Raw genomic sequence first — 14,314 nt, 5'->3', positions numbered from 1 at the left:
CACACCAATATTAACCACTGATTTACATTTACAACAAGCAGACTTGGTAAGTGTGAATATTAAGAATGTTAACTGCTTATTAAACTCCATAATGATTCTTTAGAAATTGAGAAACTCTGACCCTGTGTTTAATGTAGACTTGTTCATCACCCTTTTTTTCCACAACCTGAAAAGATGTATTAGTATCAGTGAAAAATGTATCACCCAAAGCCATTAGTTTTTATAAAGGATGACTAATCAAACAGTGGTATCCTATTAGTACGCCTCTTTGTTGCTCAGTATTTAATTCCAGTCATGAATCAATTTTCTACTTTGTTTTATTCTATTTTCTGTGCATGTTCTGAGACAAGCTGTGTGTCCAGCAGAGTTACACTGCTTTATTTCCCTACCAGGAAACATCGCCACTGGCCAATAAAACAAAGCTGGATTCTTCCAGCTGTTTGGGGAACCCGAGACCATTAGATCTATGTCTTAGATACAAGCAGACAGATAGAGAGATTCTCTTAAAAACCCATCCTTGCAAGAAGAAACAAGGAGAGAGAAAGTCTGAGATGAAAGAATGAAGATGCTTGGGGAGGACCTCCAGAGCTTGATAATTCATCAAGTATGTGCTGAAGCAAAGGGCATGGGGGAGGAGAAGGTGGGAAATGTTTGGAGACTGTAATGAGGTTCACCTCCATGTTGTACAGAGTCGATCCTCTTGGGTTGAATCAGCTAAGATTAAATAAAACATGAACCCAGGGAGCAATGTGACCGTCTAGTCTTTGTTCCACAGTTTCACACGGTGAACTAAGAGGATCTAAACATATGTGTCTGTATCAGATCAGGAGTTCCACAAGGGTCAATTCTTTGACCTCTGCCTTTTAAATTATACTTGACAACATGTTTGCTGTATTCATGATTTTCCTTTGAGCTACATTAAATAAAGACAAGACGTACCTACTTGTGGTAGGTCTCTAAAACCAGAGACAGGAAATGTGTTTGTGCTTTGAGTAACAGTCTCTGAAATCCAGTGAGTAAGTCAGGAACCTCTGAGTCATTTTCTGATCTCAGCTTTAAAAGTCACTTCTTTTATAATCGTTACCACTTGGTTTATGTCTGTTTCTGTACTCTGTTATGTGCGTGTGAGATCTTCACTGTCCTTGGATTGATGCATTGTTGCACAAGCTCAGTGAGTTTTTCTGTATGAAATGTGTTTTATAAAATTGCCTTGTTGTCTGTATGAAAACAGGTACTGTGTGCACATGACATAGAAAGAGATGATGGCCATTCTGTGGCAAATACTCTGATAACAAAGGCTCGATTTTTCTTAGAGCAGAATCTATCGTGAACATTAACTTTGCCTTTTCTTTGCAGTGTCTGCAAAACACACGCAGACATGCACATGCAAATACGCTGCTCTTTGTATCATCTCATATGCCAAACTCAGTTCTACAGATGATATGCAAGGTAGCATAGTGAAGCAGTTCATATTCTTATGAATAAAAAAGACTTAAAGTGAGACAAATGATCTAGTGGGTAAATATTCTACCTGCAAATATCCTATCTTCATATCTTTCATATATATAACACTGACAGAGAGTTCTGCAAAAAAAACAAGGTAAGCCACTGATCTAGTGGTTTTATTTGAAGGAGGTGTAAACTGAGAAAGTAACTCAACATGTTCTTCACAACCATCTTACGCAATATGGTCTACGTGAAAACAACACTGGAGATAGATTGGTTTCATTTTTCACGTCCGGTGGTTGATGTTAAATGTTCTTACTGTACTAACATGCTATATAACAGCTTTATCTTCGGCTTGATATCACCAAACGCATTGGAACTAGACTGATAACTCTTTTATGAAAATAAAATAATATATGTGTTCTATGTCCCCTGTGGATTTAATGCAAACTTCCACATTCTTCCTCTGCATATGAATATATTAATGACCTATTGATTTAAAACGTGTAAAACATTGGACCTTAAAATAACATTGATATATCAACCCATCAGTGCTTCTGTAGCGCCCACACAAAGAGAGCCATAACATGCTTAAATAAGCATTCCATAACCTCCATTGTACTAATCCTACATTACATGTTTTAACAGTAGCAGCTATTAGTTTAATAGAGTGACCTTTGCAACTAATGGGACATTTTCATTCATCTCTGCAGAATCAGTGACTGTCCTACTATCGAAATACAAGAAGCAGTTTGTGGTTAGCTGTGTTCCTGCAGTTTGCACAGTGGTAAACCATAAACATGCACACTTAAGTGAAGGTGTGATAAAACATTCAAGGTTTCAATCAGCCCTTTGGGTCAGAGTTTAGTACCCACGCAGTCTGTTTAGCTCCACTGATTCTACACACACACTCATTGATATGCTGCTTCACACAATAAGCATCACTTTTGCTTGGTCTTGTGTGTGCTAGGTGACGACAACCGATACGGCTGCTTGTTACTTTAAGGGGCCGTATGCACAATCTGGTAACAACTCTGCATGTATCTGTCTTCCCCTTGTGGTTTCTCAGTCTGGGTGGATCCTCTCGAAGCAGTTGCTTTGGGTCATGAAACTGAGAATAGCATTGCTTGTTCGCACTCTGCCTTTGCATAAGGAATACAAGATATTTGTGCGGCTAAATATTATTCTCTCTTACTATTACTTACTTCTGCAAATACAGATTGTTATTTCTAATATCCAGTTATAACATCCACATCCAAATATCCAGTTCAAACGATGTATGTAAGTGTGTGTGTGTTCTTCTGTACTCCAGAGTATTGAAATCTGCAGAGCTGCATATTGAAGCTGATTGGTGGGTCCATTCTCATTTTCCATTTTCCCTCTCTATTACTGCCCTCAAGCTCACTGTCCTCGCTATCAGCAGGGAATGACCCACTTACTTTCACCCTTTTAAACCATAAAATGCACCATTTTCTGTTATTCCCAGTGATTATTATAGCAAAGGCACTGACCAGGGTTTCCATTTTACCTCACAGTCTCATCATTAAGTAGCCTAACTACACAACATCGCCTTGAGGCAACAAATGAAAAAATCAGCTTAAGAATGAAATATGTATTTAAACCATCAAATATGCTTCTTGCACACCCTTGTATTTTTCCCACAGGTTATATTTCTTTAAAGTTTTCATGTATTCTAAGTAAATATTTATGCATGTGCATATATTCATGTAATTGTTGCTGTAGGGCAATGCTATGCAGTACAGGGTTAATAAACTTACTCTGGCCCCAAATTTTCGTTTGCACAAGCATCTTTCCTCTGTAGTGTAGTACCATTTCCAGCCACTTGATGGCAACCTACATTTGTTTTTTAATTCAATAAAGTTATCTATGTGGTAAGAATGCCAGTATACCTCTGTATCTTGTTTTGTAGAAAATACACTTGGGTGAAACTACTTATTGACCACTAAAGGTACACAAGGTGTAGCAGCTGAAGGATGCGATACCCTGCCAGAAAGCACAATGAAAGGGTAGAAAGTAGAAAATGATATAAAGACTGTGCTCATGAACACTGAATGATAACCATTAAGGGTGACTGGTCTCTGCAAGAGGCTGAGGTGTGGCAAACAGGCTATTTTAACCATTACAGGCCTTACAGTAAGACATTTCAGTCTTGTGATCTTCCCATGAGCTGAATTTGTACACATAATGATGCCTGCCCTTTATTGTTATTGCCGGTGCACATTTATTTCCCACCCACACACCACATCTGCAAAGAGAGAATTCATGGATGGGCAGCTTTGCTCGGATCCTCTGGTTGTGAGAGGATGGTTTGCTATCTGTGTTGAGGCGGTATCATTTAGCAGATAATGCAGAGAGAGTTATATTAAGGTCTGCTTAACTGCTGTGGAACCATATGGGCTTACTGAACCTGCTGATCCAAACCCAATCCTATAATCTACATTAAAACATGTGTCTTTGTCTCCATAGGGGAGAGTCAGTGTACTGGCTACATTCATTAGATGAAATGTCCTGGATTAGGCTGGAGCATCTGCAGTCTTAAAAAGATTAACAGACACTAGCTGGAAATGATTTTGCATTTTTGCTACAATCACACCTGGCTTTTAGTGGCCTGTGGTTTCTGAAGAGCATAAGTGAGAATAACCAAAGGATGTGGGATAGTTTTTTTTTAATGATAATGCTTCTGTTGCACTATTGAATATATTGAACAATTGTCAGTTCTCTGCTTTACGTAAAAGACATGTCTTACAGGAAATGATCTGACTGTGACTTTTTGAATTTTAGATGACACACACACACACACCTCGGATTGTGTGTTTTTTTTTTATAAGGAAGGTTAAAGTATTCTTTGGAATGAATTTGACATTAATTGGATTGGAGTTAAAGGGATTTATTGTTCTCCACAATAAATACACACCTGACTCCAGACCATAGGGAGATGAAGTCTGCACACAAATGTAAATGGTTGAATGTATGAATAGATTAATAAATTAATGTGACAAAATACTCAGAAAATCAGTCAAAACAGTTGGGTCCAGTTCTGCTGGGGGAATTTTGATCTCATGATTTCAGGCAATAAAACAGCTAGTAACTAAAACATAGTAGATTATAGCTGGGCCAACCTGTGGAGCAGCTCCTTACTGTAATTGCTCTTACTGACTACAGTGGAAATGTACTAGTAGTTTGCCAAAGTCGATGGCGCAATACCACGCTGAAAGGCTACGGCGTGATTGGAGGACGCAAGATGTATAAATACAGACGTCCTGCCGTAGCTGTGGTCTACAATAAAGTGTAAGGACAACACAGTGGCATCAAAGCAACGAAATGGCATCAATTATGGAGGGACACTCCAAGGGTAAGACACTTACCCAGTGAAAAAACTAGACATTTAATCTCCGCAATCAATAATTAGGATAAATATTATGGATAATATCAATATTAATTGAAAATTAAATGAAAAACTCATGTGTTGCTGCGTTTGGCTGTGAATGTCTGACATATTGTTCTAGCAAGTTTGCTTATACAGTTGTGTGCAAATGACAGTTGATGCTGCACTTTTAGATCCAAAATAAGCGACCTCAGGATACCGAGGCCCTTAGAAATACATCTTATACCATACAAATATCATTGCAATCCTCTGTGTGCCTGTAGGTTGAGAGATTTTGCCTGAATACAGTAAGAATAAGAATATTATAGAGATTTTTCTTTTGGGTGTCCAGACCATCTGCCAGACTTCAGTCTGCCCAGTAGTAATGCCATTTCATACCATATCAAGTGAAGTTTCTCTTTGTGAATTACTCTGTTGATGTAACTTGTCTGTGTTGAAGCCACCTTAACTGCTTCTGAGAGGAAGTGGCTCTTTTTTCACAGAAATAAATCTTAAGACAAGCGACTTACTTGATCAAACAGATAAAATCTGTCTTTGCCACATCTCATGAGGCTTTTAACTCACAAATCTACCAGACCTTTAGAGTTTAATTGGGATTAGATCAGTTATGTTGCTTGTACTCACCTTGGTTGTTGTGTTTGAATAAATGAATACCTACTCAGGCAAATGTTTCTGCTGACAGACTCTTGTTTTATCTCTTTTAGTGTCATTACTCCATTTCTAAAGCAGCAGCTTTCCTGGGCATCGGCACCAAGAATGTTTACATGGTTCCCTCTGACAAGAGGTAAAGTGTTTCTCACACACACTTTGTTGTCTCACCTGATGTTCATGTTCCTCCTCTGTGAACAGACAGGCCAGATCAGTGCCAGTGTGACAGCTGCTGTTATTATGACATCTCATGGTGTTTCTGTGGAAATTATATTCAGTTGAACAACTTTGAAACTGAAGCCGTATTCACTACCTGAGCCAGAATGAGTGAATTCATTCATTCATATGTTCTTTTATCACAGACTGAGTCATGAAATATTTTTGTTTGTTGTTTGTCAGAGGGAAGATGATCCCCTCGGCTCTGGAGGAGCAAATAAAGACGGCTAAGAGTGAGGTGAGGAAGCCATCTTACCCGCTTGGCTCTTGAACAGAGACGTTGTCACATATGTCTTGAAGTACAAAACGTCCCATCACCATTAAGAAAAACTGTGTGTGTGTGTGTGTGTGTGTGTGTGTGTGTGTGTGTTTTCAGGGTGCAGTGCCCTTCATGGTAAACGCCACAGCAGGGACCACAGTGCTCGGAGCTTTTGATCCCATCGAGGAAATCGCAGACATCTGTGCTGAACACAACCTGTGGCTGCATGTGGATGTGAGTTCATTCATTCATTCATTCATTCATTCATTCATTCATTCATTCATTCATTCATTCATCTCCAATCTCGTCTCACCATCGGTATAAATGCCTCTTTTCTCTCTCTTGTTCCTCAGGCCTGTTGGGGAGGAGGAGCTCTGATGTCTAAGAAGCATAAACACTTGTTAAAGGGCGTCCACAGGTGAACAGTTTGATCAAATCAAAGCAAAAACAAAGAAAGGGCACCCCCCCCCCACACACACACCCCACTCACTTATGCAGTCAGAGGCTGAAAGGCTAAAGAGTCGATGCTTGAACACCACCTATCCGTCCATGAGCCTGTGTCTTCAGTGATAACTCACTGACTGACTAAATTGCCTCTCTGCTGTGTTGTTTATGTCTGATAAGAGCCGACTCTGTGGCCTGGAACCCTCACAAGATGCTGATGGCATGTCTGCAGTGCTCGGCTTTCCTGGTCAGAGACAAAACGGTAAAACGAGCTCACAGAACATCTGATAACTCATCTTCTGCACAGAAACACCACCAGTCAAACCAGTCCAACTTCTATGGGCGAATATAAACAGCATTTTACAAATGTGTGACAGCTCTCCAGCTAGATGTGGGACAGAAACCCTTCATGTTTTCTATCTTAAACCTTGTCACTGTGCTTCCTCAGGGGCTCCTCCAGCGCTGCCACTCTGCTCGGGCCTCCTACCTCTTCCAGCAGGACAAGTTCTACGACGTCAGCTTCGACACAGGGGACAAGTCCGTGCAGTGCAGCAGGAAGCCGGACGCCTTCAAGTTCTGGCTCATGTGGAAGGCTTTGGGAAGTGCAGAGCTGGAGCTGGAGCTGCACAGAAGGATACAAACAGTTATCACTTTATAAATGACAGTTTCAGAGCCTCAAACAAAGAAAGAAATGAAATATTCAGTAATTCTCTGACAGTAATTGTATATTTATTGTAAAAATGCAAGAAGACGCTTCAGTGAATTATATGTGCGCTAACTTAACAGTATCCATTATGTTGGACATAAAATTACTTCCTGAGGTAGATTTAGAGAAGTCAGCTCGTAGACAGTTCCCTCTAGTGGCTGTTGTGTGAATAAGCACAATACTGTGAATGTTAATGATTATGTTAAGATTAATTCTGAAGTTCAGCTGTAACATTGACCAAAGCTGACTGACATATAAACCTAAACATTATATGTGCCAAACCTGGTTTTTGCAGGTATCTGGCACAAGAGATTGAGAAAAGAGAAGGGTTCAGACTGCTGATGGAAGTAAGTTTGTGCAAGTTTGTCCTCTATTTCACTGTTATTTCACTATTATCCAATAAAACACTGTAGATGCATTTCCTTGTCTTTGTTCTGAACTCTGCTTTTGTTCCTCTTGTAGCCTGAATATGCAAACGTGTGCTTCTGGTATATTCCACCCAGTCTGAGGAACCTTCCAGACGGCACTGAGCTCTGGGAGAAACTCCACGCTGTAAGTGTTCAGTTATATTGTAGTATGATCACACGAACAGAGGACCATACCCTCCCTCCTGTCAGTCGCTGCAGTGTGTCGTCCCCCCTCCTGTAGGTGGCCCCGGTGGTGAAAGAGCGTATGATGAAGAAGGGCAGCATGATGGTGGGCTACCAGCCGCACGGGGACAAGGCCAACTTCTTCAGGATGATCATCATCAGCCCTCAGGCCAGCAGACAGGACATGGACTTTGTCCTGGATGAGATACACAATCTGGGAAAAGACTTGTAGATAGATAAGATGCACTTTATTGACCCCTGACTGACTATAACGTATCTTTACTGTGTCCTCTTCTCTCACTTTTCTCAAATTAGAAAAAAGCTATCAATTGAAATGAATTTAAATCAGTCACTTTAGGTCATACAACTTGTTACATGCAAAAAATGTTCATGTTTGTTGCAAAGGAGTTGTGAGGATGTTTTGTTTATAGATCGTATGTGGAGATTCAGTCTGTTTCAGTGATGTTTACATTTGGCAACATATGTAATGCAAGTTTGAGGTAAAGGTTTGGGATGTTGTTCCAGTTAACTTACTTCTATGTTGCACTCATGAATCAAACATCAAACACGGTGTTTTAAAAAGCTGCTGTTTGTCACATGGTTTCCACCTGATTTTTTATTTAATATCTTTTCCTCTGAAGAGTCCTCTGCTTTGTTTTTGTAGATATACACTGTTCTGCTGTGAATAACATTTTATAAGAGTCTTGACTAAAGGAAAAAAAATCTACTGACAGTTTAGTGTTCATATATTTTAGGCACCCGGGTGCAAATACACACTCTGAATATTTTATTTGGAAGACACTTCACTCATCAGTATGTAACTGAAGTCTTCTGTGACTGCTTATTCTGTTTGTCAGTATTGATCTGAGAAGCACAAAAGGGTTGGAAGAGTTTTACCACAACTCAGCAGGTCTGCAGAGACCCCAACAGAAATCAAACATGGCTCAATCATTGGCTACAACTTAAAAGTCACAGCATGCCTTTGTGTTAATCCAGCTAAATGAATATATCTAGAAGGTGTCAATTACTTCAAATAAGTAAGCAGTGGATCCATGAGCTCTGTTCTTCTGTGTAACCACATAATGAGTGAATTAGCAGGGTGGACATGTGGCAAAGGACACAACCAAAACAACAGCCATTAAAACTCTTCCAGATCCATGAGCCAGGCTAAACACAGCAACAAATAATGAGACACATTCGAGATCTTTTCAAACACATGCAGCAGTGGAAAGAGAAAATCCATCCCACATTAAAAGCAACAATCTCACCCTAAGGACATCTCACATTTGCACAGTTTAGATTGAAGAGTCCATGTGCTAGAGGTGGAAGGAACGTGTTCTTCAAACCACAGGTGTGTGCACTGATATAAAAATCAGACTCTGCTCTGTAAAAAAAAAACACATCAACATCTTCACTTATCAAATTCAAGTGTAATTAAAACATGACGTGACTGTGGACTATAACACACACATATAACACACTCGCTTTATAGCTGCTCTAATCAAATCAGAATCCTGAAATGTTGCGTGTTGAACTTTCCTGGCAGTTTGCAAATTTGTCAGACAGCTGAAACTTTTTAGTGCCGACCGAAATGTGCCAGCAACAAGCCAAAAACTGAAAAAAAAAAAGAATCAATGCTAATCAATAGTACTAGTGAATATGCTAATATGAATGATGGATCAAATAACTGCATGTCATGTGAAAGGTGTTACTAGTAGCAGCAAACCAACAGAGAATTATCATCCAGCAGAGTGTGAAGACAATCTGTTTCACTGCCCCCAGTGATAAAACGTGTTAATAATTAATACAGGTTTAAAGTAGGATATCAGAAAATAATGATAATAACTCAGGTATCACTAATACTGAAGACTTTTTACCCAGACACACATGCTGACACAACACATTTATAGAGAGACTCAAAATTCCCTAAACAAATGCAGACAAATCCACACATGACAAAAAGAAACAAGTGATAATAATTCAATGCAAATCTGCACAAAAGAATCGACAATGCATACATTTAAGGATAAATGGAAAAAATTTGTCACCAATAAATACTATGTGTGTGATACTTGGCATTTTAGATACTTATTTATATTATTTATTTGTCAATTTGACATTTCTTTAAGTTGGGTCATATTTATTTGTGGGCAGACACCACATTTGTAATCATCAGCTCTCTACAGATCATCATAAATCTTACAAACATACATTTATCAACATATTAATCCTTTGTCTAACTCTACTGCAGTGAGAAGAAACCATGACAGATGAATGAAAAGTTCTTTAATGACACAACTCATCATTACAAGTCTTTTCCCAGATTGTGTATCTCATCCAGGACAAAGTCCATGTCCTGTCTGCTGGCCTGAGGGCTGATGATGATCATCCTGAAGAAGTTGGCCTTGTCCCCGTGCGGCTGGTAGCCCACCATCATGCTGCCCTTCTTCATCATACGCTCTTTCACCACCGGGGCCACCTACAGGAGGGGGGACGACACACTGCAGCGACTGACAGGAGGGAGGGTATGGTCCTCTGTTCATGTGATCATACTACAATATAACTGAACACTTACAGCGTGGAGTTTCTCCCAGAGCTCAGTGCCGTCTGGAAGGTTCCTCAGACTGGGTGGAATATACCAGAAGCACACGTTTGCATATTCAGGCTACAAGAAGAACAAAAGCAGAGTTCAGAACAGGAAAGTTACTCCATTTATAATGTATTATATTAATAAATCAATTGATTCAATGAAATGCATTTACAGTATTTTACTGAGCAACAGTGAGATGACAAAAATACTGACTGAAATGTATGGATGTATGTATGGATGTATGGATGGATTTGTGTGATACTGAGGATAAACTTGCAAAACTTTACTTCCATCAGCAGACTGAACCCTTCTCTTTTCTCGATCTCTTGTGCCAGATACCTGCAAAAAGAAGGTTTGGCACATATAATGTTTAGGTTTCTATGTCAGTCAGCTTTGTCCAGTGTTACAGCTGAATTTTACAGTTCATCTTCACATTATCAGTAATGTGGTTATTCACATGATTACTACTAGAGGACACCATCCACCGGCTCCTGCGGCAGCTCTGAATCAACCCGAGGAAGTAATTTGTTGTCCAACAATGATTGTACATCAGTCATGGATTTGTTCATACATCCACGACATCAGTCAGCTGTTATAGATTATTGACCTTTGTTAACGGTTATTGTTAAATTCGTGCACATATAATTCACTGGAGCATCTCCCTCAGTCTGCATGCATAATGACAATAAATAGAAAGTTACTGTAAAGGACCACTGAGCATTTCATTTCTTTCTTTGTTTGAGGCTCTGAAACTGTCATTTATAAAGTGAAAACTGTTTGTATCCTTCTCCTTCAGAAAACAAAACAATGCGCTTTTGGTGGAATACTTCAATAACAATCAAGGAAATTCTTTCTTTGGCTGCTGTTTGGTGCCACATGATGCATGAATGAAGGTTTAATAACGTCCACGGCATCAGGCCTTCTGTGGTGACCTGTTTTAACCAAACTTGGCTCTGAGTGTCGGCTGCAGCCCTGCAGTGTTTCCTCTCACTAACCTGGCCATGGCGAGGGCCCCGTCCACCCTCCGCTCCAGCTCTGCACTTCCCAAAGCCTTCCACATGAGCCAGAACTTGAAGGCGTCCGGCTTCCTGCTGCACTGCACGGACTTGTCCCCTGTGTCGAAGCTGACGTCGTAGAACTTGTCCTGCTGGAAGAGGTAGGAGGCCCGAGCAGAGTGGCAGCGCTGGAGGAGCCCCTGAGGAAGCACAGTGACGAGGTTTAAGATAGAAAACATGAAGGGTTTCTGTCCCACATCTAGCTGGAGAGCTGTCACACATCCTGTGATTTGTAAGATGCTGTTTATATTCGCCCATAGAAGTTGGACTGGATTGACTGGTGGTGTTTCTGTGGAGAAGATGAGTTATCAGATGTTGTGTGAGCTCGTTTTACCGTTTTGTCTCTGACCAGGAAAGCCGAGCACTGCAGACATGCCATCAGCATCTTGTGAGGGTTCCAGGCCACAGAGTCGGCTCTTATCAGACATAAACAACACAGCAGAGAGGCAATTTAGTCAGTCAGTGTGTTATCACTGAAGACACAGGCTCATGGACGGATAGGTGGTGTTCAAGCATCGACTCTTTAGCCTTTCAGCCTCTGACTGCATGAGTGAGTGGGGTGTGTGTGTGGGGGGGTGCCCTTTCTTTGTTTTTGCTTTGATTTGATCAAACTGTTCACCTGTGGACGCCCTTTAACAAGTGTTTATGCTTCTTAGACATCAGAGCTCCTCCTCCCCAACAGGCCTGAGGAACAAGAGAGAGAAAAGAGGCATTTATACCGATGGTGAGACGAGATTGGAGATGAATGAATGAATGAATGAATGAACTCACATCCACATGCAGCCACAGGTTGTGTTCAGCACAGATGTCTGCGATTTCCTCGATGGGATCAAAAGCTCCGAGCACTGTGGTCCCTGCTGTGGCGTTTACCATGAAGGGCACTGCACCCTGAAAACACACACACACACACACACACAGTTTTTCTTAATGGTGATGGGACGTTTTGTACTTCAAGACATATGTGACAACGTCTCTGTTCAAGAGCCAAGCGGGTAAGATGGCTTCCTCACCTCACTCTTAGCCGTCTTTATTTGCTCCTCCAGAGCCGAGGGGATCATCTTCCCTCTGACAAACAACAAACAAAAATATTTCATGACTCAGTCTGTGATAAAAGAACATATGAATGAATGAATTCACTCATTCTGGCTCAGGTAGTGAATACGGCTGCAGTTTCAAAGTTGTTCAACTGAATGTAATTTCCACAGAAACATCATGAGATGTCATAATAACAGCAGCTGTCACACTGGCACTGATCTGGCCTGTCTGTTCACAGAGGAGGAACGTGAACATCAGGTGAGACAACAAAGTGTGTGTGAGAAACACTTTACCTCTTGTCAGAGGGAACCATGTAAACATTCTTGGTGCCGATGCCCAGGAAAGCTGCTGCTTTGGAAATGGAGTAATGACACTAAAAGAGATAAAACAAGAGTCTGTCAGCAGAAACATTTGCCTGAGTAGGTATTCATTTATTCAAACACAACAACCAAGGTGAGTACAAGCAACATAACTGATCTAATCCCAATTAAACTCTAAAGGTCTGGTAGATTTGTGAGTTAAAAGCCTCACGAGATGTGGCAAAGACAGATTTTATCTGTTTGATCAAGTAAGTCGCTTGTCTTAAGATTTATTTCTGTGAAGAAAGAGTTGGAAAACCATTAAGGTGGCTTCAACACAGACCATTTACAGACAAGGTTTTTAAAGTAATTCCTCTGAAGGAAAGTGGTTCCTGCAAATCTATCCTGGCATGTTTAAGTCACCTATCTGTGAATATCTGTTCTCTTAAGCTTGGGAGGTTCTGGGGAAGTCTACCTCCTGTGATGTGAAGATGACCAGTCGTGGAGCAGCAGAGAGGCCGACCTCTTTGATGTCGGGGCAGTGATGGTACCTGGCTAAGTTCACAGCGTACATGTTGGACATTGAGCCGCCTGGAAGGAAAACAGCACACAGGCGTTAATGTGTTAAAACAAGGGTGCGGTGATGCCAGAGACTCTGCACACGTCACAGTGTAGACTGAATGAAATGAGTGAAACAGAACAAACATTAGCGTCTGTCAGTGGTCGTACCTGCATTGAAGATGCCGTCGCCTCCTTCCTCCCAGCCGATCAGCTCTGTCATCTTCCTCAGCACAGCATCCTCCATCAGGGTAAAGACCGGAGCCACCTCATACGTGTACCTGAGGAAAACCACATATCCACAACATTATTCACATCCCATGATTTTAAGCTTTGCTTGCAGGCGTATTACAAAGAGTTGTGTGACTCACAGACTGGGTTTGAGCGCTTCTATGATGAAGCTTGCCACCATTGAATAGGGCTCCATCCCCGCGTACAGCTGGTTGAAGAAACGAGGATGTGCTGCAGAGAAGATCCAAAACACATTTAGAACAGGTCCAACATCAATTTTACTGCCTCACTAGTTTACAAAAGATGGTTGTTACAGTGGATCGTTATTGTTTGCCTCTGAGGGTGAGTGGTGGCTTAGCAACGGTGCAAATATCAGTGACTGTGCGAGTCCTGAAATCACAGGAAGCACGACACCTTATAGCCCACTGCAGCCCTCCATTTATTTCAGATTTCTGGGTTTGACTCCCTGAACTGAGTCAGAGCTACAGACTCACCGGTCTTGACGCTGTATTTGATGGCATCTCTGCAGCGCTGCAGGATCTCGGACTCAGACTCTCCTCCGTCTCTCAGTTCAAGGTCCAACAGCTCCTTCAGCTGCTCGGGGGAACGCCACTCACAGACCTGGTCAGCGTGGACAAACATCTCTCTGTCAAGGTGAACTGTAGCAGCACTCGTCTTAGTAAAAGCACTCAAAGGTTATAAGTACAGTAGCAGGAATCTACAGCACAAAGACTGGAGAGGGGTAAATAACAACACTTTCACCTTTTCTTTGACATCGGTGGCTCTTTTCACTGCTTCATCCATAATGATTTCCATGGCTTGGTGGATGAA

The 14,314-nt window shown here is 41.2% G+C and overlaps 1 protein-coding gene and 1 pseudogene across 1 annotated transcript; one reads left to right on the top strand and one right to left on the bottom strand.

Moving 5' to 3' along the window:
* The first annotated feature begins 5,586 nt into the window (after positions 1–5,586).
* On the top strand, positions 5,587–8,030 carry LOC139205294 (acidic amino acid decarboxylase GADL1-like; annotated as a pseudogene).
* A 1,990-nt stretch (positions 8,031–10,020) lies between these two features.
* On the bottom strand, positions 10,021–14,314 carry LOC139204757 (acidic amino acid decarboxylase GADL1-like). Its single transcript, XM_070834746.1, has 14 exons — positions 14,246–14,314; positions 13,978–14,104; positions 13,624–13,714; positions 13,424–13,533; positions 13,170–13,285; positions 12,689–12,768; positions 12,371–12,425; positions 12,132–12,248; positions 11,980–12,044; positions 11,695–11,776; positions 11,301–11,500; positions 10,593–10,644; positions 10,291–10,380; positions 10,021–10,194 (listed from the first exon to the last, which is right to left on the bottom strand). Exons 1-14 carry the CDS (start codon positions 14,297–14,299, stop codon positions 10,021–10,023), a joined length of 1,413 nt encoding a protein of 470 aa, XP_070690847.1. The 5' UTR covers positions 14,300–14,314.

This window comes from Pempheris klunzingeri, chromosome 8 (assembly GCF_042242105.1).
Source record: "Pempheris klunzingeri isolate RE-2024b chromosome 8, fPemKlu1.hap1, whole genome shotgun sequence".
Classification (NCBI taxonomy): Eukaryota; Metazoa; Chordata; class Actinopteri; order Acropomatiformes; family Pempheridae; genus Pempheris; species Pempheris klunzingeri.
The sequence above is the reverse complement of the archived record's forward strand: the minus strand, read 5'-3'. Positions and strand labels throughout refer to the sequence as shown.